This window comes from Trichosurus vulpecula, chromosome 1, assembly GCF_011100635.1.
Source record: "Trichosurus vulpecula isolate mTriVul1 chromosome 1, mTriVul1.pri, whole genome shotgun sequence".
In the NCBI taxonomy this organism is placed as follows: Eukaryota; Metazoa; Chordata; class Mammalia; order Diprotodontia; family Phalangeridae; genus Trichosurus; species Trichosurus vulpecula.
The window spans coordinates 294556116-294582367 of NC_050573.1; the positions used below are offsets into that span (position 1 = coordinate 294556116).

The 26252-nt window shown below is 36.7% G+C and overlaps 1 protein-coding gene across 1 annotated transcript in view; it reads left to right on the plus strand.

Moving 5' to 3' along the window:
- The window catches only part of ZFHX4 (zinc finger homeobox 4), a 228444-nt gene that overhangs the window by 27044 nt on the left and 175148 nt on the right, over positions 1 to 26252 (plus strand). Inside the window, exon 3 of the mRNA XM_036744205.1 lies at positions 1 to 409. This exon is cut by the window's left edge and continues 94 nt beyond it. Within this exon, the coding sequence (XP_036600100.1) occupies positions 1 to 409 (409 nt within the window). The remainder of the gene's footprint in view (positions 410 to 26252) is intronic.

Genomic DNA, 26252 nt, shown 5'->3' on the forward strand with positions numbered 1-26252 from the left:
TATCAGTGACCCAGCGCTGAAGCTATTCCAGTGTGCTGTTTGCAACAAATTCACCTCTGACAGCCTGGAGGCCCTAAGTGTACATGTGAGCAGTGAACGCTCTCTCCCTGAAGAGGAGTGGAGGGCTGTAATTGGAGACATCTACCAGTGCAAGCTCTGTAACTACAACACTCAGCTCAAAGCCAACTTTCAGCTTCACTGCAAGACTGACAAACATATGCAGAAATATCAACTGGTGGCTCACATTAAAGAAGGGGGCAAAACGAATGAGTGGAGGCTGAAGTGTATCGCCATTGGCAACCCAGTTCACCTAAAATGTAACGCCTGTGACTACTACACCAACAGTGTGGATAAATTGCGCTTACATACTACCAATCACAGGCACGAGGCAGCCCTGAAACTATACAAGGTAAGCAGTGACATCCATTTCAGTTGGCACAAAGTAGAGAAAGAAATTAACTGTTTCAAAGCTTGCAGCACAAACCTTCAAGGAAAGGACAAATTAAAGGATGGAGTAACATGTTTTCTGGTTAACAGTACTAAAATCATACTTCTTAGTCATGGTACATGGAACTCGAAGAATTTGTTCAAGAGAACTATTTTATGTCCAGTTACGTGTGTTTCTTTAGTACCAATTGGATCCTTAGCTTCCCAAGATAAGATGACTTTTCCATATAGTTTCATAGATGATAGAGTTTGTATGGTTTCTTTCTTTCTTTTTTTTTTTAAATAGCAACTTTGTTAGCTAGATATTTATTGACAGAGCAAGGTGGGGGTGGGGAGTGGAAGGGAAGATTCGTGTTCTGAGTCTGGAAAGACATCATCTTTTGGCATATGAGCCTGTTGACAAACATAATCTATCAAAACATGACTGTTCTCCTCTGTGTTCACAGTAACACAGAGTAAACATACTCTCACAGAGCATTATTAGAAAGTGTTCAAAAGTAAACATTGTCATGATTTCACATGCCTCTGTCCCAAGCCAGTCATGCTTTTTTTTTTGCAGACATTAAAGGGTGTGGTGTCAATAAATATGTTCAGATTTATGGCAAATATATTTTTGTCTTTACTGGAAAAGACTATGCAGATGTGATGAATATGTGCAAGTGATGAACACCATTTATTACACAACTTGTCATGACTTTTTCCAAACCCTAATTACTGGGTAATTTATTCTCTGCAGTGTGTTTACTGGATTGGCTTGATTGTCTTGGTTCATATACAAATGTAACACATCCATTTCCATGATGAATAACTTTGTAACTTATTAAAAACTTCTTTTGTCTAGAGGATATTAAAATTCAGGAAATATTGCAAACCATTAGTCATTGTAACAAGCTCTAAATATGATTACAAAATCCATTTTGCAAGTGTTATCTATTGATTTATACTAGAAATCAGTGATAACTAAACTATCAGGAGTCAACTACTGATTACAGTACCTATGCTTTTTTGAATCATATTTTTAAAATGAACATGAGAGGGGACAAACTGTGGATTTCTACCTTGGCTACAAACAATTTTAATTTTGTTGGTTTAGTTCTATTTATAAGGCCAGTTTTTGTTTGTTTGTTTCTCAGTTTGAAGTTTTATTATATTGGTAGAAATACTATGCATGATAGTATGGACCCAGTGTCTGAATTTGTTTTGTCTTTCTTTGGATATTGGTGCTTTACAGATCAGGAATGAAAGTGCTATACTTGGCTTATATTACTTGAGGGAAGAAGGCCTCAGCATAAGATGGAAATTTTCTAAGCTTATGATATTAAAAACAAAATACAGAGGAGGAATTGTATTACGCTTCAATGATTTTGGTTAGTTGAGGAAAGTTTGATTGTAAATGTCTTTCTATTGCTAGTTCAAGGTATTAAAACTTTCAGAATACCTAGGAGAAGAAAAATATTAATTTTGTATAAATAATAGCTCTAGGCCCTGGGAGTCATATAGAATATTCATGAACTGTGTTTACACTCAAGCAGCTAGCTCCTCTAACAATTAAGTTAACATGCTTGGCATATAAGATGGAAATGTGTAAAATTTTCCATTTTATTAATATCATATGGAAGCATGAAGAATGACAAAATGGTGATGTTTTCTTTTTTCTTAAAATTTTTTGAAGATCTCTCACTTGGATAGAATAATATAGCATGTCAAAGTTGAAAGGAACCTCAGAGATCAGGCTAGTCCAACCTCCTCATTTTAGAGAGGAGTGAATAGTTGCTTACAGTCATTGACCATTCTTTGTGGCAGTTGCCTTCATAAATTTCATTGCAGGTACAGCTTGCTATTGTCTTTGAATGTTTACCAACTCAGGAAGGGCTAAAGAGGATGATTGTAAGCATTATTGAAAGAGCTATTAGGGAAATCAGAGCTTGTAGGTGGAAAAATAACTCACTACTTTTCAGCAATTTTTTTTCCCACAATATTGCAAAGTAAAAAGAAAAGATAGTCTTGCCCCTCCTATATTATTCATTTTGTTATGATTTTTTAAAAAAAATTGTCTAACTTTCCTATTACTGTATCATTCAAGTACATCTCCTAGCATGGTAATGCTAGTGGGGTGACTTTAGGTAGGAGGGGGGAGGGAGCAGTCTTCCTTCCAGTGAACACAGCTTTAGTTGTGGCTTTTTAGGGGAGGAAAAGCCCTTATGTTAAGATTGTTAGAATCTGATATTAGAAAATTAAGCCATAATCTTTTACAGTAACCAGCAAGAAGTATTTAATAACTATTAGTAAAAGGGGAGGGTATGTTCCATAGCAACCAAGTACATTTCCATTTAACAGGAAGAAAAGTTGGAGTTTTCCAGGTTTAGAAAGCTTCAGTGTTAGTGATGATGCTGTATGTATCAATATAACTGTCCATCTGTCCCTATATGCATACATACATACATCTCTACCTACCTACGCCATTTTAAAGATGCCATTTTCCACTGTAATTTGTTCTCTTTTTTAATGATAGCAGTTCTGTGTGGCAGCCAGACATGAAGTCATTGTCAAACAAATCAAGGACAATAGAAACAAGCTTAGTTGCCCTGTGCCCAAAAATGTAATTGATTGCTAATATTAATTTTAATTGAGAAAACCTGGACAGTAACAAGAAAAGCAAAAATTTGTAAGAGAAAATATGGAGAAAACATTAAAATTAGACTTAAAGTAGTTTCTGATTTGATGATCTATAATTACATTAGAGTTCAGGTGCTGAGTTCATAATGGTATCCGCATACCAAATTAGTTAATTAGTTAAATTCTAATGAAAAAATGAGAATTAGTATTTACCAAAGGCAAATACTGAGCTATGAATAAACTTCTCTTACTTTTTCTCTTATTGACAACATACTGATTTAGAACACTATAAAGGCTATAATTCGTCAGTTCAATTTGAATAGATCACTTCTCCTGTTCTCCAACTAAAGTGGTATTACCTAAAAGAAGTGTGTGACCTAATTCTAGTTTAAGGAGGTTAAAGGTTAAAGGTTAGTCCTAAAGCATCATCTGCCTAGCTGCTTAACTTTAAAATGATCAATTTAATGAAAATCTGTTTTACAGATGGTGTTTTAATGTCTTTGGCAGGATTTAGGCAGCTTAAACATTAGACGCATGCTAGTAAAAATTATTTCTTTATTTGACCAGAAAAACACCTTTTCTTTTATGTTTAAGGTAAAAGGCATGTGGGACATGGTATTTTGGCAAAGGACCCAGAGGCAGAAAGTGTTGATGATCTTTCCATATGGGCTCAAAAACAGAATACCTTTATGTCTGTTGCTAACGATGACAGAAAAAAAAAACAAGCATAGCTGTATTCAGGTTTTGGCAATAATATTTTACTTTGAATTTACTTATTTATATTTTTAAAAAGGAAAATCAATTTTGGTCAAAACCCTCCTTAAGAAAAAAAATGCTTTCATTTTATGGTAGAACTTTTCTGAAGTACAAAGCATTATTTTTTTTTCTAATTTAAAAAGACAATACAACCTAGGTGAGCTTTCCTCTGGTAAAGCTAGTATGAAACAAAGTCGAATCATGTCACCTTAATTTCAATTTCAACTTTTTCATGAACACATTTAAAATAAAATTGATAAGTACCAAGTATGGAAACAGAGTCTGTTTCATTGGCAAATTTATTTTATATTTAGGAATTTCTTAAGCCTTTAATGCACGAGCGTTTTCAACTTAACAGTTTTCTAAACTTGGTTATATTTGTTCAATGGCAAAGAAAATCATATTAATATCATGTCTGTTAATTTTCCCATTGTTGTTTTCCCTACAGTCCCTAGTAGAGTGACCTTCATGTATCCAGCATCCAAATATTTGATTAATGAATAAATCAATAAGTAAAAATGTTTTCGCACAAAATAAATCTCTTTTTATAACAGCAATTGTGTTCTATATATCACAAATCATCACCAACTTTTCCAAAGAGCCCAATAAAAAAAGAATAGAAACAAATGCACAATTCTAGATAGTTAAACTAAAAGAACAAAGGAGGTTCTTGCAATATTTCACAGGTTGGATTTAGAGTCCAGCCTTCTGTCGGTTGGGGTCAAGAATTTTCATGGTCAGCTGGTGGGTCTTCCTCTCTATGCAGGAAATGCAAATACCATGCAGCACCTGCTCTTCAGCTGAACCTATACTAGTTTTTTTTTAAAGTGAGTTGTCCACAGATTTCCTTCTTCAAAATCAAAAGCTTAATTACAGTACAGTTCCCTCTTACATTCCCCGCCCCCTTTTTTTCCATTTGTGAGAAGCGAAGCAGACTAGTCTGTCTGGATTCCATAATGCTGTTTGCATATTTGTATTTTAAATCAACTGGGAATAGTGAATGCATAGATTGTCTCTGTCATGAGCAAAGAAGCCCAAGTGGGATTTAATCCTTAGGTAACTTTATAGTGAAACATTCCCCCAAGGAACATTTTTGGGGTTTTCTCATTATCCATGTTATGGATGAAAGAACTAGGGTTAAGAACTAGAAATTGAGGACCAAGAGAGAATGAGAGGAGGTGTGTTAGAGAAAGAATGTGAGAAAGGAAATCAAAGTGGAACAATTAGCTCCAACCACCTTATTTGCTTCTTCTAATATGAAACAATGATAACCTTATCAGTTTGGAATTAACAGGGGGTCACAAGTATTTTCATTTCAATAGGCTTATGTCTAACTTTGTAATTCAAAATCAAATATACGAGATACGTGCCACTCCAATTATTGAACTGTCATTGTCCCAGTATGATGGTAAAAGAGGTCAAGAGATTGTGTGGCGCATATTTGCATAAAAATCATTGTGCAGAAGGAAATTGGAATATGTCTGTGCATCTACGAAAGCAAAAACATGTTTCACTTAATCTTATTGCAGTCATTTGTTTAGATGAAGAAAGCTGTTTTCAAAGATAAACAAAACTTATTCTCTGCTGCTAAACATTAACCTAACTATGGAAATTATTGCCATTTTTATTAGTTTCAGACTTATGTTCATTTCAAGGTTGAAATGTAGTGTGAAATTTAATTCCAGCTTCTGGATTTTTTAAAAAAGAAAGAAATTGTAATTCAAATTATTTATTATATTAGAATATCCAAAGATGGGAAGAAAGTTGAAAAATATTTTGTATCATGGGACAATATGTGTAGGCCTAATACATACAAGTATATGGATCAAGTAGATTTTTAGCTAGTAGCTAAATTACTGGGTTTTTAAAAAATCATAATATAATTGGCCAGCTCTGATCCTTTTACCTACTTCTGGTTTTTAAAATGAAACATTTGCTATAACATACCCTTATAGAATAAAACAGCTAATTCAGTATAGATACTTTTTTTAAATGGCAGGAAGTATATTGTGTTATATGTTAGGGATGCTACTTATAATTTTCATTTATCCAACACACATTTATTAGGCACCTACCATATATGAGGCACTGTGTTAGGCACTTGAGATAAAAGCAATCCTTGACCTCAAGTAGCTTATATTACACCAGGAGGAAATAGCCTAGGTAGCCTACATAAGCAAATACAAAACATACAAAGTAATTGGGGAAGGGGGGCCCACTACTAGTGAGGCAAATCCTGAAAGGACTTTTATAGGAGATAGCACTTGAGTTCAGCCTTGAAGGAAGCTGGTCATCCTAATACGTAAGAGAACAGGAAGAAGACCACACCTGTCATGAGAGACTGTATGTGCTGAGACTTGGAAATGAAAGAAAGACTTTGCTACAAGGAATAGCAATTAGGCCAATTTGGCTGAAGTATATAAGCGCAGGAAGGTGAATATGGCTGGAAAGGTAGACTAAAGCCAGATTGGAAGAGACTTTTAAAGTTAAACAATGAAGTTTGCATTTAGAGACAAAGCCATTGGAAATTCTGGAGTAAGGAAGTGAAATGATTAGTCTTATGCATTAAATCTACCATTTGGTAACTGTGTGAAAGATGAATCAAAGCAGCGGAAATAATTAAGGGAGAAATACTAATTAGAAAGGTTTTGCAAAAGCACAAGTTAGAGATGATGGGGACCTAAAAAGGGTGGTGACTATGTGAGTGGAGTAAGAATGGGTAAATATGAGAGATGTTGTTGTGTAGGTAGAATCTACAGGACAGAACTGATTAAATTAGTCCATGAGGGAGAATGAATAATCAATAATAACTACTAGGTTGTGAAGTCAGTTGACTACAAGGAGAGTGGTGACCTATGTAGAAACAGGCACGTTAAGAAGTTTGGGAAGAGTAGTTTTGTTGGCAGAGGACAACAAAGCACTTTGTTTTTAGAAGTATAGAAGTGTGTCTTTACACATATATGTATGAGTTTTTACACATAAACACATATATGAAGATTAAAGTTTATACTAGGAATAGTTTATACTTTTCTACCCAGTCCACAGTGGCAATAAAATTATGTGTGTGTGTGTGTGTGTGTGTGTGTGTGTGTGTGTGTCAAAATAATGGATTTAGCTTCATGTCAAATTGTAAAGCTAGGTGAAGTTGGTTATTGGAGTATTACCCTTTCCATGTCCTGTGGGCACTCTTTCATCTTTCTCCCAAGGCATCCAGTGTTCCCTTACTATTTTCTGATATTTGAAAAGATTTTCTTCTATCACTATAGTATCTGTCCCAGACCTGCCCTCCTCAAATGTCTCAAGATCTCTTCTTTTCCTCCTCATCCTCCATGTCTTCAGTTAGAATGTGTGATTAATGTAATCACACAGTAAAATGTGACTGACATAGGTTTACTAAATCTACCCCCTCCTTGGAGTTAATTTCTTTAATAAAATACATATCGATCAACATCAATTTCTAATTTATAGATTATTATGGGAAAAGAGCAATGCTCTTTACCTTTTTCTCCCAATATTCCTAACAAACAAACAAAAAATCAAAGGAAGCAGCTTGGCATGTTCCTTTTTAGCTGCCAGATCTTGTCATTTCCCTTTCTACAGCATTTCTTGCCTACTTCCTGTTTTCTCCACTCCCATAACCACCACCCTATGTCAGGCTTTCATCACCTGGGCTAAGGGGCTTCAAATTGGTCTCTCTGCCTTAGTTTTCTCCCTACTCTAATCAGTCCTCCACACAGTTACCGACATGATTCTCCTAAAGTGTAGTTCTGACCATGTTACTCAATGAACTCCAGTGGCTCCCTATTGCCTCTGGGATTCCATGCAAGCTCCTCTATTTGGTGTCTTCCTATTTCTACATTCTTCAACACATTGCTCCCCTCTACACACTGCATAGTGCAGCTCTACTGGCCCATTTGCTGTTACTTATACATGACATTCCATCCTCTGTCTGTGTCTTTACACTGGTTTTCCCTCATGCCTGCAATGCTCTTGCCCTGCCCCCAGCCTCTGACTCTTAATGTCCCTACTTTTCTTTTCATACTTAGCTCAAGGGTCACCTTCTACAGTAATGTTTTCCAGGTCCCCTTAGCTTCTAGTGCCATCCTCTCTAAAGTCACCCTTAATCTCCTTTGAATTTATTTATCTTACATGTGCAGATGTATATGTGTTGTCTCCCCCATTATGTGAGCTCCTTGAGGGTTGGAATTGTGTTTTTGCCATATTTTGCATTGCCAAAGCTTAGCACAATGCCGGGTCTGTTGTTATTGTTCAGTTGTCCATTCATGTCTAACTCTTCATGACCCCATGGACAACAGCATGCCAATACTGTCCATGGGTTTTCTTGGCAAATGGCACTGGAACAGTCCGCCATTTCCTTCTCCAGTGGATAAGGCAAACAGAGGTTAAGTGACTTGCCCAGGGTCACACAGCTAGTAAGAGTCTGAGGCTGGATTTGAATTCAGGTCTTCTTGATTCTAGGCCCAACGCTCTATCCACGAAACCATCTAGCTGCCTGATACATAGTAAGTGCTTAATAAATGCTTCTTGATTGTGACGCACACACACACACACCCCTGCCTGCCTACCCTGTACTATAGATCACTTTATGTCTTTGTTTAGGAAATGTAACATGAAAGATAGTGAATTTGCAACCAGAATTTGTAAACCACTTTGTCTACACACCTTCCTAAAGATGACATTTGGGGAACTGAGGCAAATATGCTGCCAAAAATAATTATCTCAGTTGTCTGGTTTGTTACTCCACTTTTAGTCAGGGGGAGGGGATGAATCACTCACTACTCGACATTACAAATGAGCGCTGTGATGCTGTGCAGTGATGCAATTCAGTCATATGTTAACCAGGCCCAACACTGATGAAAGGGTCTTGGCCCAGAGTGGAGTGAGGAGGAGCTGGTATGTGTAGAGCGACCACGAACCTGCTTCCATAACAGCTGGTTTCTCTGGGCTGTACTGTACATGCTTCACATCAAGTTTTCTTTCAGGCTGAACCCACACTCAAGCATAAGACAGAGTAAAGCAGTGATTCAGAAGACTTATATTGTGGGAATCATCAGTGTAATTCAGGACAAAGTAGGAGTAAAGAGGTTTTATGAAGCAAAGTGAATGATCAGCCCCTAATTAAAGATAGTAGAATAATCACCATTTTATGACCTCATATACAAAACTAGGACGTTGTGGGGGGGGGGGCAGGTCAGGTGGGAAAGGAGAATTCTAGGGAAGTAGTATAGATTTGTACCTACATAGCAGGGAGCAACTTTAGCCATTACATGAGGGCTGCCTCAGGAGGTAGAAGAGTTAGAGGCCTCACTTAGAGATCTTCAGACAAAAGCTAGCTGTGCTATAGTGAAGACTTTTTTTGTTGGTTATAGATTGGATGGCTACCGAAGGTAATCCCAACTCTGAAATTCCCTTATTCTGTAAGCTGTGCATTAACTTATAGCCATTAATGAAGGGCAATAGGGGTCACCTTCATGAATGATACTTGGAGAGTATTTTTATGAGTTCTCTAGGGACAGACTTTCTATATCTCTTCTATTATTGTAATTAAGAGCTTAGGACTATTACTGGCAGTTAGAAGGGGGTGTGACAACATTTTGTTACTGTTGTTGAGTTGTTTAAGTCATGTCTGACTTTTCATGACCCCATTTTGGGGTTTTCTTGGCATATATGACCAAAAAAAGACATCTATAGGCCATCTTGGGTAGCTATGTGGTGCAGTGGATAGAGTGCTGAGCCTGGAAACAGGAAAACTCATCTTCCTGAGTTCAAATCTGGCTTCAAACACTTACTAGCTGTGTGGTCACTTAGGGCAGGTCACTCAACCCTGTTTGCATCTGTTTCCTCCTCTGTAAAAGTAGCTGGAGAAGGAAATGGCAAACCACTCCAGACCTTTGTCAGCTTAAAAGCCTTAGCCATATGCAGGGTGGGGATGACAGCCAGAAAGGGAAAAGGTATAAAAAGAAGGTGAAAGAATAGTGGGAATGTAAAGAGATAAAGGAAAAAAACATCTTAATTCCTCACCACCCTTTCTTTACCCCTCAATCTAACCCAAGTAAATTCCTCTGTAGTATACTGCCCAGATTGCTTCCCAGCTGTTCTTCTTTCATACTATCTTCCCAAGCAGAATCTGGAGATAAATAACCTTCTATCTTATAATATGCTCCTTGGTGGCTTACTTCATGGGAAATAAAGGTTAAGGGGACCTTTATAGCTCCTCAAACGTGGGTAAAAGTAGAGGCACATTGGAACCCAGGGTAGGAAGACTCGGTTGTTGGTTTCACCAATGTGTAAGTTAACCCCAATTTAGGTACAAGTTTTTCACCTTAAAAAGTTGGCTTAGCCTGTAATTATTAAAAGATGTATTGACCCAAAAGATTGAATTGTGCTTTATCTGAACAGGATCTGCTTTCCACATAGATGAAGTATGGCATTCATAGCTAATTAGTTATGTGATTTCAGGTGTATTTGTAAACATCCTCATTGAAAACATCTCCTTTGATGATTGAAATCCTATATTTTTTAAATGATTCATTCTTCTGTATTAATGATTATCATCACCATTATCTCTTTCTCTGCATCCTTGAAATGCAGAAACTCCAGGAAGCAGTAATACCTTATGTACCCAATATTTTCCTGTGGATGAGTTACTAAGATTTTTTCCTTTGGTAACAGTGCAGAATTTGGCAGCATCGGGTACCTGAGGAAGAGATAAAAGGAATGGGAAAAGACAAAGAAAGCAGAAGTTGAAAGAACCAAAAATAAATTTTGCCATCTTTAAAATATTGCCAGAGGCTGGCAACACATAAATATGAGATACTTTGGAAGTTACACTAAAGTTTTTATAACAGCAACTTATCGTTTATATGTATTAAGTGACTTTTTATATACGATCTAATTTACGAAATAGTCTAAAAGAAAGAATAGTTTTCCAAAACATCCCAAAAGACTGTGGGCTCCTTGAGAGTGGAGTAGTATCCACACCACATAGCACAGTACCTGGCACGAAAGAAGTGCTCACCGACTTTACTTGACTTGGACCATGAAAGCAGCCTATGTAATGAAAAGAGAATCTGTTAGTGAATTATCTGTACAAATACATTTGTATACTTTCATGTCCTACCATTCAAGTTTGTCAAAAACATTTTGTGAGTGAATCATTCTGTGATGCAAATAATATGTTAGTTATCTTCCTAGTTTTGTGTCATCCACATATTTGATATATATTCCATCTATAACTTTAATTTTATCCATTTATGTATATACACGTGTGTATATACGTAAGCATATAGATATGTATATTACATGTGTATATATGTATATGTATGTAAATGTGGGTGTATGATTTTACACTTGTCTCTTTTGAATTTCTACTATTCTAGTCTGTCAAAAACATTTTGGATCCTTATTCTGTGATCCATTGTGTTAGCTATCTTCCCAGAACATTTTGTATGCATTTCAGCTATACTTTCATCTAATTAAGAAACAAAAAAGCAAATAATCATTGAATAAAACAAGAGCAAGGACAAAGGGAAAAGTCCTTTGGCATTCTACAAGAGTCTTACTTTAAAATTAATGCATATTGTTTGGGCCCAGTAATGCAACTTCTTCTCAGTCTGCCTCATTGTACTACAATCCACACCACATGATTTCATTTTGCCTCTAGGTACATACATGTAAAAGACTGTCAAATGTTTTTTTTTTCTGCAGTCCACATATTTAATCCAAGAGCAACAAGTATTTCATGTGAATAAAACATATATAAAGATAGATATGCCTATATCTATCTTTATACATTTATATGCATACATCTACATTTGTGGGTGTGTCAATACAGATGTCTAAATAATTCTTCTGATAAACTAGGCCAAAACTTCTATTAAAACAACAACAACAAAATGAGATTAATCCAGTAGGATCTGATTTTGGTGAGCCCATGTTGGCTTATGGTGATACTGCTCCTCCTTCAAAGTTCTCACAAACCATGCACATCTTGTTTTTTTCAATGCACATCTTTTATAAGGAATTGAAGTTCACCGTCCCTTAATTTTTTCTTTGCCTTTTTGAAAACAGAGATATCATTTGCTAATCTGAAGCCTTATTAAAAAAACTATTCTTGAAAATTTTTCAAAAATCACTCACATTTAAAATTCTTTCATTTCTCTGAGATGCAGTTTTTCTGGACTTAGTGGCTTAAATTCAAAATGCAGTGGGTAGATGCTCTCATCATCTCATGCATCTTGAATCTCAGTTCCTCGTTAAATACTTTTGTTCCATATTTCTCTGCAAATGACTCTTGGTAGAGAAATCAGAAACAAAATAGGAGTAAAGTAGTTTCACTTTCACTTCATCATCCATGATCCCTATTTTATTCACCTAGAGTAGTCACAGTCTCAGTCCCCTTTTTCAATCTTTCTTTTATTCTAAATAGACTTTTAGCTCCTAAAGGCTAATTGAGCCTTTTTTGGGGATTGTCCTAAACATAAATCTTTACCTTTATCTCATTCTGGATACTTTTATTCCAGACATTATTCTTGCAGAACCACACCATTTTTTTTTCTTCGTCCTCAATTATCTGCCTTCACTCCTACCTTCTTTGGGAGCTAAACAGTCACCAGATCAAGTTGGCTCTAAAAGGAGGGTATGTTTGCTACAGCCTGAAATTCTGACACTGAAAACAATTAGTTCAATTTAGAAGAAAAGGATTAGCTGTATGTGTTTCACAGAATCACACAAGCCTAGATTTAGAGATGGAAATAGCTTCAGATGCTATGTAGTCCAACCTCCTCACTTTGCAGATGAGGAAACCAAGGCTCAGGGATGATATATAACTTGCCCGAAGTCATACAGCTAATAAGTAGCAAAACCAAGATTTAAATCTATGTCCTTTGACTCCAGATCTTATTATCTTTACAATGTCTCATACTGAAGTTCTCACCAAATAACATGTCTGAGACAGATATGTGTATCAATACATACCAATATATGGGCATATGGATTATATAGATTTCTACAACATTCAATTTTGTTTGTTGTTGTCCTATTTAAATTGTTATTGTCATTGTACATATTGTTTTCCTGGTTCTGATTACATCACTTTATATCAGTTCAGATTTTTTTCATGCTTTTCTTTATTCATTATATTCATTATTTCTTACAGAGGAGTAATAGTCCATTACATTCACATACCACAATTTGTTTAACCATTCATTCCCTAATTGATGGGCATCTACTTTGTATCTGATTCTTTGATACCACAAAATGTGTTCATATGAAGATTTTAGTATTATATCATCTTTCTTTCTTCTTTTTTAAATATTGACCTCCTTGGGAGGGAGGTAAATGCCTATCCATGGTATTTATGCGTCATAGAGTATGCACATTTTAGTCACTTTTTATTTTAGCATAGTTCAAAATTGCTTTCCAGAATGGTTGGACAAAGTCATAGCTCCAGTAACACTAAAGGGTGTTCCTAAAGTCTGGACACATAAGCAAAATTGCATATTTTCAAGAAATGAAATGAATGAAATTTTCAACAACATTTTATTTAATTGGAATATTAACAGATAACATCTTCAATATGATTTCCATCATTTATGATGCAAAGGTTGATGCACTTTGCAAGATTCATATGTACTCAATGCAATAACTCCACATTGCCATCAATTTTAGCACATTCACTCTTTATGCATTCAATCAAGTGTGCTGCTTCTGTGATTTTCATTGAGTACCCTTTCTCCTTTAGCATACCCCAGAAAAAGAAGTCAAGAGGCCTAAGGTCTGTTAATATTCCAAATATTTCAAAATATGCATTTTTGCCTACATGTCCAGATTTTAGGGGCATCCTGTATGTTAGTGATCCTACCTTTCTACAACTCCTCCAACATTGACTGTTCCCATTTTCTGTCATCTTTGCCAGTTTTATGGGTATGTTACTTCATCATCAGAGTTGTTTTGACTCACATTTCTTTCATCATTAATGATTTGAAGGAGTTTATCTTACAGTTGTAGTTTGTACTTTTTTTGAAAACTGTTCATATCCTTTGACCACTTACCCATTGGGGAATAACTTTCAGTCTTATATATTGGCATTAGTTTACTGCATATATTATATAATGGATGTTAATTAAAAGTGAAAAAGAGATTCTCATATATATATGTATATATATATATGAAATACTATATGTATAACAGAAGAATGTCACAGGACATATATCATACAATTATGTACTATTTAATATAAGAATACCTCCTTCACTTTTACTTCACATCCATTCCTATTACCAAGTTCTAGCAATTCTTTCTATATCAATTTTTCAAAAAATATTCATTTTTTCTTCAAAAAAATTGATTTCTCATTTCTACTTCTTCTCCCTTTGTTGACTGAACACTCTAGAACTTTGACCACTCTAGTCATTCAAGGTCTGTTATCATTCTTTTATTTTTTTCTGTACTGCAGTACTTTTAAATATCTCTGTATAACTGTTTGGTATATATGGCATTTTTTCCTACTTATAATTACATGTCATTTGCATTTGCTGTTTGACCTTCAGATTGTCTAGATTCTCGAGTGCTAGCACTGTCTCCTAACCTTCCTCTCAAATTATTTTTCCCCACTAGCATTGAGGGATCAGTCAATGATGTTTGATTATGTGCAAGTATATACACCATGGAATGAGGGAAAGGCATATAAGATGTTCAGGCAATAATTTTAATGTAGACTAACTACCACTACAGGTAATTCTGGACAGAGTATACTTCTGGGCCAGCATTATAAGGCTTGGCAACTTAAAGTGATAACATTTGTATGGTTGCAAATCTTCATTTCATTTTGTACATAAGGAGAAAGTGTTAGTATATGGTGACCGAAGAAATAAAAACCAAAAGACCAAACTGAAAAAATTTTAGTGCAATTTAGACCATATCTACATCAAACAAATATAACATACTTGGGCAATTCTGCCCCCCCCCCATTTTTAGTGCCTTGTGATATCACCTCAGTTGAATGAACTCATTATTAAAACTGCTTTTCTATCAGAATATGTGTAAGAAGAGACTTACTTTTGCTGTTTTCTTTTTTTTAACCTTAGACCTGAGATTTTATTGGTATGGGGAACTGTCAGAGTAAAATCTTCTCTCACTCATGCAAACCAGAAACTCTTTTTCTATAATTTAGAGTCTTTGAGAGTTGTTTAGAAATGCTGAGAGGTAAACTTTTTTACATGTAGTCATACAGCCAGTATGTCTCAGGGACAGGCCTTGATACATATCTTCATGACTCTAAGGCTGGTTTCCCTATCTATTATTCCAGAATCTGTCCTTTGCAATTATAACATTACTAATGATATAAATATTTCAAACAACAAGATAAGTCAGTATAAAACATGTGAGAATATATTAGTAACCATAGTTAGGGATGAATTCCAAAAACCCTAAAATGTTTCCAACTTTTATAGCCATGAAAATTAACCCTGCTTTATATCCTCAGAGCCTAAAAGAAATCAGGGTAGAACTAAAGAAAGTCAGAAAGGAGAACTGATGAAAATTCAAATAATATACTCTTTTTTCACTGATAATATTAAGATGACATTTGTAATATATCTATTCAGAAAATGAGGACAAAAAAGGTTAAAAATTCAATTATCTGGACTCTTTTTCCCCAAGATCCTGAAGATGGTTTAACTGAGAATTATTATTTTCATTATTTGTGTGAAAATATTTTTAAAATGGAGGAAAATTTAAAACTCACTTAATTAAATATTATGGGCCAGTTATTCATACACAATTAATTTGATTTCAGGTTTATTTCTGAAACCCTTTCCCGCAGGGTATGAGTAAGTATCCTGAGTCCCTAGGGAGGAAAAGCTTTAAAGATCCTGCACAAACCTTTAATAAGCACTAAAATCAGTTCACAAGATTCACATGACTAGTAAAAGTATAGGGAACTGGAAAGGATTTGGTTAAGAAAAAAATATCACTAACAAATGCCTGGGTTCATTGGTTGATATAGCACTTAGAACTTGAGGTATACTTGCATCAGTTGATGCAACTTTTTCTCTAAAACATTTAGGAGACTTAAAAACATAGAGTGGTTTTTTAAAAATCAAATAACTGTTTTGGATGGATTAATATTCTTTCATTTTCCTTGATTTGTAAAATAGTAACAGAAATTACAAGAAGTTTAGACTTGTTGGTATATCTACCATTGAGAGATTTAAGGAAAAGAAACAAACTTTTACTTGTAAAACTAAATCAATGTTGGCAAATGTGGGTAACATTATGCAAATTTTTGGCCAAATCAGAATTGATTCTTGAAAACAATCTCTTTAAACTGTCTTGTCATGTGATCTTTCTATTATGATACACCACCTCTTGTAGGCGTTTTTCAGGCTAGTTTAGATTTACTAAGACGTCACATTTAGTAATGTTAAAGTTTCCAAAAGAAATGAGACTAATCAACTCACAACCCCAATTGCAACCCCTTGCTCCCAATTTTAAGGAGATTTTCTTTCTCTAAGCTTTATATTTACCTAGTTGTTGTTTGTCCTTCATTCTCAAAGAGGACCATGACATCAGGGAGATAATGCCATGACATGCAAGTGAATTGGATTTAAGTGAGGGAAGGCTGTGCAAAGTTACTAGCTTTATTTTCTCCTCCTGAGCCATCTGGGTCCAGTGGCAAGATATATATCAGGACAACTAAAGATGGCCTTCAATGCAAAGGCAAGACCTTATCCTTTTTAAGCTAAGGTCTTTAACAGATTTCAGTTGGACTGAGGCAATGCCCATTCAGTGATTAAGGCTAGGTAAGAAATGAATCAGAGAATGGCCTCTTGTACTTAGTCCAAAAAAGAAATCAATTTGGGAGGGGAAGACCCTTGTAGTTTCTGGCCAGAACAGAAAAAATAAATTGCTATTTACATTCACTCTGAGTCAATCAGGGCCCAAAGAATAACCAAGTGGGGCTTGACCTGTGACCTATTGTTGGCCAATCAATGAGAGCCAGAGTGATTTGGGTTTAAGGCATGAACATTAAGAGAAAAATCTAGCCTGTAAACCCCAAGATATCTTGCAAGGTTTCAGTAACTAAAATTTATATTCATTTGAGCAGAGCAGCTACCACTAAGGATATAATAAATAAAGGAAGGAAGGGAGGGAGGGAAGAAGGTTCAATGGTTAGATCACTGGCCCAGAAATCAAGAGGACCTGAGTTCAAATCTGCCCTCAAACACTTTTTAGTGTGTGACCCTGACCAAGTCACTTAATCCCAATTGCCTCCATATACAAAAAAAGATTTACCTAGATGGACTAGCTCAAGGTACTAGGCATTGCAGGACTTTTAATACTTTCTATTAACCAAATTAGACAAATATTTGCCCATCTAGGGAGTTGTCACCCATCCTTTCTACTATTTGGGATGGAAGTAGAGAATGTTGAACCTCCGCCTCACTTCCTGCAAGATTTGTGGTCCTTTCCTTTCCCAGAATACCAATACTGTCTCCCAACTTTCAAACAGTTTACAATATTATAGAATAAAGTATATTTTTAGAATGGAGAAGACAAAAGAAAAACCTGAGAATGATGAGAATGATTAAGCACTAAAGAGCTATGCCCATCACCATAACTACAGTTCTGAAATAAGTTGTCCTCCCTTGATTCTTTGTTTCTAACAGATAGTTTTAGGACCTTGTTCCCAACTATCCTCTTCTGTCTGCCATTCTTTCCACACTGCTCTGTGGTTCTCAGCAGGTACTGCTGGGCTGCTCTCTCTAATTCTATCCCTGGGACCAAGGTATTCTTCTACTCTATGAAGTAGTATAGGCATCTTTTGGCCAGACAAGGGGGGAAAATGCCACTTTGCTTAGGCAAAGAGCATTGTCTTTGGACATGACCCTTATAATCAAGTTTGGTGGAGGAGGGAAGCAAGTCCTGGAGTTTTTGTTGAGCTTCAGAAGATAAACTTTCCTGGCAGTGCATCATCCTGCAATCAATCCACTATCATTTCAGTACCTATTTTGTGCTGAACACTGTGCTAGGTGCTAGGGGTACAAAGACAAGAAGTTTGTGACTCTAAGGGTCGCTAATAACTGGGAGATTCAGGAGAGAGCTCCTGCAGTAGGTGGCTCTTGAAATAAGCCAAACGTTCTAGAGTCCTAAAGATTGGAGTCACCTGTGGAGCAGCAAGTAAACCAATTTGGCTGGGATGTAGACTAATATATATTCAGCCTAGAAAGATAGGCTGGAGCTAGAATATGCCAAATATAGGAGTTTTTCATTTTATACTAAAGTCAGTGGGGAGGCATCCAAGGATCTTAAGTCTGGAAGTACTGTGGTTAGACCTGTGGGCATTAGGAATCTAGTCAATTTGACAGCTGTGTGAAGGATGGATTGGAAAGGGGAAAGACTAGATGAAGGAAGACTGACTTTGAAGCTAATTGCAGTATTTCAGGTTAGAGGTGATAAGGAATTAGAAGAAAATGGTTGTGGCATACAGAGAAGGGATGAATGGGAGATATGTTGAGGATGTAAAATTTGCAAGACTTGGCAACTGAGATGATTATGACTGCCTTGATTTTGTATGTGGGTGTCTGTAAAAATGGTGGCGCTTGCTGCAGACAAAAAAAAGAAGTTAGGAAAAGAGATGGGTTGAGAGAGAAAGATAATGAGATCTATTTTGACATTCCTCTAAGTATGCAATAGAAGACATAGCACATAATCATTCTTGACATTATTGTCTTTTCTGCCCCTGCTCCGATAAGGTAGTGCCCATGGTTGTCCCAGGGCTAGGTCTCTAGTTTCAGGAGACTCCTCACCAACTCCAGGTTAGCACACAGTGGATATAAGTGTTGATGTCCTTTCCTTCTCTGACACCTGGGAAGAGTTTTTTGGACCCAAAACAATACTCTTCATCACCAAGAGCAGATCAAAACCCTTTTAATTAGCTATTTTCATCACTTCGGTGGGATTATTCAAATCATACATAACTTTAAGCAATCACTGCTAGTTAACTTGGCAAGCCTAAGGGAGGGGCTGTTTCTAAAAGTCATCTGGCATATATGTTTCCAGGTGGATACCTTTTCCCCAAGTCACTCAAAGGGAGAGCATGAAAATAAAAAGGTTCTAACAGTCCTTTATACACTTATGAGGAGAATAAAGGGCCTGGGGATGTTGAGACAAGATTTAGACAAGAAGAGAAGTTAGGAGTTTCTTGATATCTAGAAGGACTTTTTTTTCCATGTAGTAATGAAAAGAAGATCTAAATATCTTAGCTGTCTTTGGTAGTCTGCACTAGTTGCTAGGAGGTTAAATAGCCTGAACACCTCATCCTAGGCAGTTTCTGTATAATCCTATTATAGTTAAATGATTATCAGTTCTCTTTGAAATTCTTATTATCCAGGGGCCTGCAGATAGCTATTCAGCCTTCCTGGATGGGTAGGATGAGACTAAAGGAAGAACTGTCTGGGTTTCTGTTGTCAGAACGTTATCAAGGTCTAATTCTATCCCCCTTTCCATTTTTAGTAGTGAAAAGGCAGGGGGCGGGGATTCAAGTAAGTATGATAATCTTCCTACTTCCTCTTGCCAAAGGACTTTCTCAAGCTGCTTTTTTGAATCTGAAGCTCAGTGAAATGTTTGATTGACTGTCTGGTGTAGCACATGTGCATATGAACTACTAATGAACTTCATCTGCCATATAGTATAGTTTGACAGAAGACAAGGTGATCAGGTATTAATTTTTACTTTAAAAAATCTTCTTAATGAATTACAGCTCAGGGCTGCTTATCATAGGCTCTCAGGGATTGAAGGGACTTTAAAGATCATTTAGCCTAAATCCTCTCATTTAAAAGTTAAGAAAACTGAGGCCCAGAGGAGAGAAGTGACCAAGCCAGGGTCACAGTAAGTAGCAGAGCCAGAACTCAAGTCCAAGTTCACTGATTATACTCAATACTGTGCCCACCACACCATGCTCTTTCATCCAGTCTAGTCCAGGAGTTGAAGAAGAGAACCAGTACAAAGACTGAAACAGGGGGGACCCTTGGTCCGAGGTGATTGGTCTCAATGACAGCAAGCATCTACAGCCTTCACCACTTTTTAAAAAAAGTGATAAGAGCAGTGGTGAGAAGCTTCTCTCCATAAGGACCTTAAGAACATGTCACCTTGGAATAGACTGAAAGATGCTTCATCCTGGAGAAGAATAGATTTGGAGAGCACATGCAAGCTCTTAAAATATCTGAAGAGTGAACAGGGTAATTGAGGATTTGACTTATTTTTCTTGGTTCCAGAGTGAAGAACTAGGAACAATGATTAGAAACTGTAGAGAGGCAAATTTAAGCTATATCTAAATTTAGTGTCCTATCTGAAGGGTATTTCCTAACCCAGGATTGCACTGGCAGAGTCCCCAAAGGGCAGATAGTTGCCTATTACCCCCCTTAGGGTTCTGGAAGCAATCCTGAGGGGCGTGGAGTGTTTCTAGTACTGGTGCTTGTGAGCCCCATCCAATATGTTCCTAATTGCTTATCAGCAATCCAGATTCAATTAGTTTTTACAAAGGGATATTTATTTTTGGCTAAAAACATAATTTCAAAAAGTCTGGGGCATGGTCTCCTCGTGCAGAGTCCAGGGGAAAGTGGGCTCAAATTTACAGAGCACATGTATCAAGGGACTAACTCACAAGACTCTATTTTTGGAAGTCATTTTCATCCTTTGCGAAGTCTTCACAAAGCTTGCCTGAGGTGTGTGTAGCTCTCTGCTGGGCTTTGAGAACTGGTACCCCTGTAGAGTCTTAAAGCTTAGCCTTTACTTGTTATGTTAGTTTGTCCTCAGCTCCCAATTCAGAGGTTTCCATCAACCATTGATATTCCAGGAACCCTGCTACTAAAGCTTATGGGGAATCCCAATCTTCCAACCTTTTGAAATTTGCAAAGTTTTCTCCTGATCAAGAGAATGTTGGGTAGGAAACAGAAACTCCTCCACTCAAGTGATTTCCTTCTTAGAGGCTTGCCTGGTGCTGCTCTACCAGTGGCTGGCCTACGCTTTAGATCCTGAATTCCCAACTGACTTGCTGCTTTATCCAAAACCCCATGAGGAGTGACTGATTATTTTCAACCAACCAAAAGAAATTTCCTTTTTGATTTCATCTGCTTTCATTCAATGACCTAAGTGCTTTATTTCTCCCAAATTGATTAAAGACTTGTTTGTACCTTTTATTGATTGGTTAGTTCAATGGATGTGTCTAGGAATTGTTCACACCTAGTTTACACCTTTCATTGGTTGATTCTGTAACTAGATCAAATAGGCATTCTCACCTGACAAAGATATCAGGATGAAGAACATCTTGTTAGTTACATTAATTAGGGGTGAGGAATATGAGATACTCTTCTTACATAAGGGAAAACTTCCAAGTGATTAGCACTATCCAAAAGTGGGATGTACTGCCTCAGGACTAAGAGGTTCCTTCTCCTTGGAAGTCTTTAAGTAAAGGCTTGATGACCATTTGTTGGCTGTAGAGAAGACTTTTCCTTAGTTCAAGTCAAACCAACAATCATTAATTAATTCCCTACTATGTGCCAGGTGCTATGCTAACTAGTTCTCTGACATCTCTCCCAATTAGGAGATTATGTGGTTCTAGCATCATTCCATTCAAGCAGTTGCTTTAACATTAATCTGAGAGCTATGCTTCACAGTGGCGAAGAAATAGTCATTCTAGACAGTTCTTCCTTAAAGTCACCCTGCTCATGAGTCTCTTCCAGAATCTGGCAGTATTTATAGAGTTCTCAAGGAAAAAGAAGCTCAGGATACTTCAAAGAGAGTCCGTAATAAGATGTCAGATGATCTAAGCCTGAGTCCCAGATCTACCATTGACTTCCAGGGTGAGCTTGGCAATACACTTTTCCTGTCTGGGCCTCAGTTTCTCTACCCATAAAAATCACAAGAAGCCTCCACTAAGTATTCAGACTTTGTACCTTGGTTCAAAGTTAGATATTGGCTTGAATTCCAACTTTGCTACTAGTATTCGATAAAGTCTTTGATGCTATTCTTGTAGTAAAGATGTAGATGGGGAAGTTAGATGATAGTACAGTTAGGTGGATGGGGAATTGTTTGATTGAATTGACCCAAAGTGTAATCATTAATGGCTAGATGTGAATGGGGAAGGAGGTCTCTAATGGAGTTCTCCAGGGATTTGTCCTGGAACATTTTTTCAATCATTTGGATACAGACATTGATAATAGGTTTGTCAAATGTGCACATGAGGGGGACAGGTAACAAAGGACATGAAGTCAAATTGAATAAGATGAAATTTAATAAGGATAAATGTCAAGTTCAAGGTTCAATCCAAGTGCAATTTTCTAAATGAAATCTTTAATATTCTCCCTAGCTGCTACTACCTTTCTCCCCAAATTATATTTTATCTCTTTTGCATCTCTTTTGTGTACCTATATATAGCTATACAAGTTGTTTTTCCTGGCTCCATTGAAAGCTCCTAGAGGGTAGGGATGGTTTCTTTTTTTGCCTCTGGGTCCCCAGGTCCTAGGAGGGTGACAAGCACCTAATAGGAGCTCAATAAATGCTTGTTGACCGATAAATTGATTAACAATCAGAACAATACGAAAGTGGAATGGACTTCCTGGAAACAGTGAATTCTATTTTACTCGAAGTTATTGAACAAAGGCTGTTGGATCGACTTGTTGGGCATGTTGTATACCAGATTCTCATTCAGGCACAGGTTGGAAAAAATCAATACTATGATACCTCTGCAAACTTCTTTGGGCCTCATTCTTCTCTTTTATGGAATAAATTCAAAGGGCATGAAATATGGTTGCTTGCATTGTTATATGTATTATTATACTTTTATGGATAAAAATGATATTTTGGGAGGAAAAGATGCTGTTTGAAGAATATGTAGATCTATTTTTAGGCTTCTTTCTATTTAACCAGGAAAAAAATTAGTCTTGACATCAGAGAAGGAGATAGAGTCAGAGTTCCATGGTTCTATCCTAGGTTGTTTTTACTACCCTAAGAAATTGCCCCACAAGGGCATGAAATTTTGTCAATGAAGTTTCATTTCTTTTGGTTGAAGAATTGTGGTTACTTGAATTCATCTATTAAAATGCAAATGTCTTTTAGAGGGATAATATGTTGTTATCACCTTGTTGGGGACTCATTTATCTGATTTTTCAAACATGGTAGCTAGCTGGGAATAGTACACAAAAGAAATAATATTATGGTGCAGGATAAGGGATAGATCTGCTTAAGGGACTTCATGGAATTGGCAGAGCGAGTCCAGGGTACAGAGTGAGTTATAGGAGATCAGGGTGTAGATTGAGGAAACAGGGAATCTGTAGGAAGGCACACTAAGGAAAAGAAAGAGAGAAAAAGGATATGGGAAGGGGACAAAGACATGCTTCACCTCCTTCAAAACTTTGCCTAGGGCCATCCCAGTCTTTAGTATCTGTGCTCTGGCCATATGGCTTCCAGTAGAAGTGTGGCTTGTTCAATGTAAATTCTTTCATTCATTAGTTTTTTTTTTTAATTTCAATACTTCTTAAGTACCTACCAAGGTAAAGGTGCATCCTTTTGAGAGTAATATCCCTAAATTCATCATAGAAGTACACTTATCACCACCACACTACAGTCTTTTCTCAGTCTTTGTATACTTTCACATTCTGTGTTCTGTATAGCCAATGGATTACCTCAGTGTAGATGTGTAGTGGGATAGAAGCACATCCCATTCAAATATGTACTAGACATCCAACCACATGTTTATGTTGATAACCTGCTACCTACAATTCTGGAGGAAGAATATGGTATAGTGGAGTGAACACTGAACTTGGAGCCTGGAGAGCTACGTTAAAATATCAGCTGTGGTACAAATTACCTGTGTCTCCCTTGGACGATTGATTTTCCCTATTCTTGCCTCAATTTCTTCAGCTGTTAAATGAGAGAGCTAAACTAGATGATCTCTGAGACCCATTCCAGTGTAGTAAACAGTATTGCATTTGGAGCCAGGAAAACCTGGGTTCAAATTCTGCTTCATAGTCAGCTAACCTCTTGAGTCTTCATTTTCTGCAAAATAAGGGGGTTGGAAAAGAGAACCTCAAATGTCCCTTCTAGCTTGAAAAACACGAGCCCATGAAATCTCTAAGAAATAGGTCTGATACTTGCAGATACTCTCTGAGCTTCTAATAAGAAAATGTTTCCTAAATCTAAAGTATTGTAAATGTTTTACACTTATAATTGTATTACAAAATTTAAATGAAAGGGTTAAACCAAATACTATAAATATTGATGTTATTTATTTGAGTGGTCTTAGTCTCATTCATATTAGTAGTAAATGGACACACCATTACTTTACTCGATTTCCACCCTTTTTAATTTAGAAGAGTGTTGGGAACCAGGGCTTGCCCTGGTATGTGACTTGCGCAGTTTGTCTTTGGTGTCTACCAGATTATGTGAAATCCCCTTGCTACACTCCCTCTCAAGTGGTTCATAGGATAGGATTACCATCTCATCAAATTATCCTCTCAGAAAAAAAACCTGACATTAAACACATCTTGGTGTGAATTTACGTCAGAGGATTATTCTCTCAGAGGTGGTTATACTATAAACTTCGCCTCTAATTGTATGCTGAATTTTTTAAAAAGTTTTTTTATACCCTCTCCCTCTTTTTTTTTAAAGAAAGCATGCCTATGTTTCATTTTATTTTGAAAAGCAGGATTCTCTTCCCAAGGCCCTTAAAAATGCCATTACAATGAACTTCAACTATCTAGAGAGTATCTTTTTTGGAACACAGTCCAGAAGCCAGAAGCAGTCTAATAAATGAATAAATTCTACAGCAATAAAACTCATAGGCTTCAACAAGACATACTATAGCAAAGAAGACTATAATCAATGCACTGTGATTATTTAGTTCACTCAAGAAAGTAAAAGGAGTGCTACATTTGGCTGGTCATGGCTATCAACAACCAGGTTGTTGTTTTCACAAAAGTTAAGCAACATGGGAGAAGCAGCACCAGATAGAAGAAGGAAGGAGGAAAAGAAACAAGCACTTATTATGCACTTACTATATGCCAGACACTGTGCTAAACAAGGGAGAACAAATAGGAGCAAAAAGAAAAATAGTCTGCCCTCAAGAGTCTCATATTCTAATGAGCGAAGACATGCACAAAAGAAACAAGAAGAAAATCAGGGGAAAAGAACTGGTGACAGTGATTAGAGACAGCTTCAGTTAAAATGAGCAGCAGGCTATCTGATACCTGAAAACAGAGTAAATGATGAAGAAATTAGAAAGGTATCATAGTCCATCAGAAAGACTAAAAGCTTTGCAATCACAGAACCTAGGTTCAAAACCTGCCCCTGTCATCTTAGGCAAGTCATGGTGTCTCTCTGTACCTCAGTTTCCTCATCTGTAGATGAGGTGGTTGTTCTAAATATAACCTCTAAGATCCCATACAGCTCTAAATAGATGATTCTATGAAGCTGAAGATCTAACAGCTTTGCTGTCTGAACAATCCAAAAGCAAACCAGTATCTCAATTACCCCTGAAGATGTAGGACTAAGACCATTTTGGATAGGCAGAGGACATGGTCACTTCAACAACATATAAAGGCTTAACATATTTCTACTCTGCATGTATATGGGGGTCAGTGAGGGGACAGTAGGGTAAAGAGGCTGCAAATAACCATCTCTAACTCAGAACTTTGAAGTCATAGGACTAACTCCACTGTGAAAATTGCCATATGCACCTTAGTGAGTAAAAAGCTAAAGCTTACTATGGGAGAATATGATCACCTGTATGGTGGTATCTGTACAAGCTACATGGCAGGGCTAGATGAATTGTAGTACCTTAAAGCACTCTATAAATGTAAGCTACTATTATCCGTCTTGTGGTGTAGATTCTAACCTCCCTCTAGGGAAAGACAAAGGGCAGAAGTAGAAAATAATTAGCCAACATCAAAAGAAAAAAAAATAGGTGTGTACCTGACTTGAAAGAGTGGCTGAGCATAAGAAAATGCTGATCGATTGGTACAGTATTGGTTCATCTACCTTGCATGATGTCAGAATTCAGAAAGGGCAGCTATTAAAATTATTTGCAGAATCTGAGTCATCTGAAACTGTGGAGTGGTGACAGAGATGCTCCTGCCTAAACTACAGTAACATGACCATATTCAGTAAAGAAATCTGTGGGCACTCCTTATGTCTGACCCAATATCCATGGAAAAAAACAAAAAGATAGATGATTTGTTTTGTTTTTTATTCCTCCCTTCCTTCCTTCTTTCCTTCCTTCCTTCCTTTCTTCCTTCCTCTTTCTTTTTTCTTCCTTCCTTCCTTCCTTGCTTCCTTCCTTTCTTCCTTCCTTGCTTTCTTTCTTTCTTTCTTTCTTTCTTTCTTTCTTTCTTTCTTTTTCTTTCTTTCTTCCT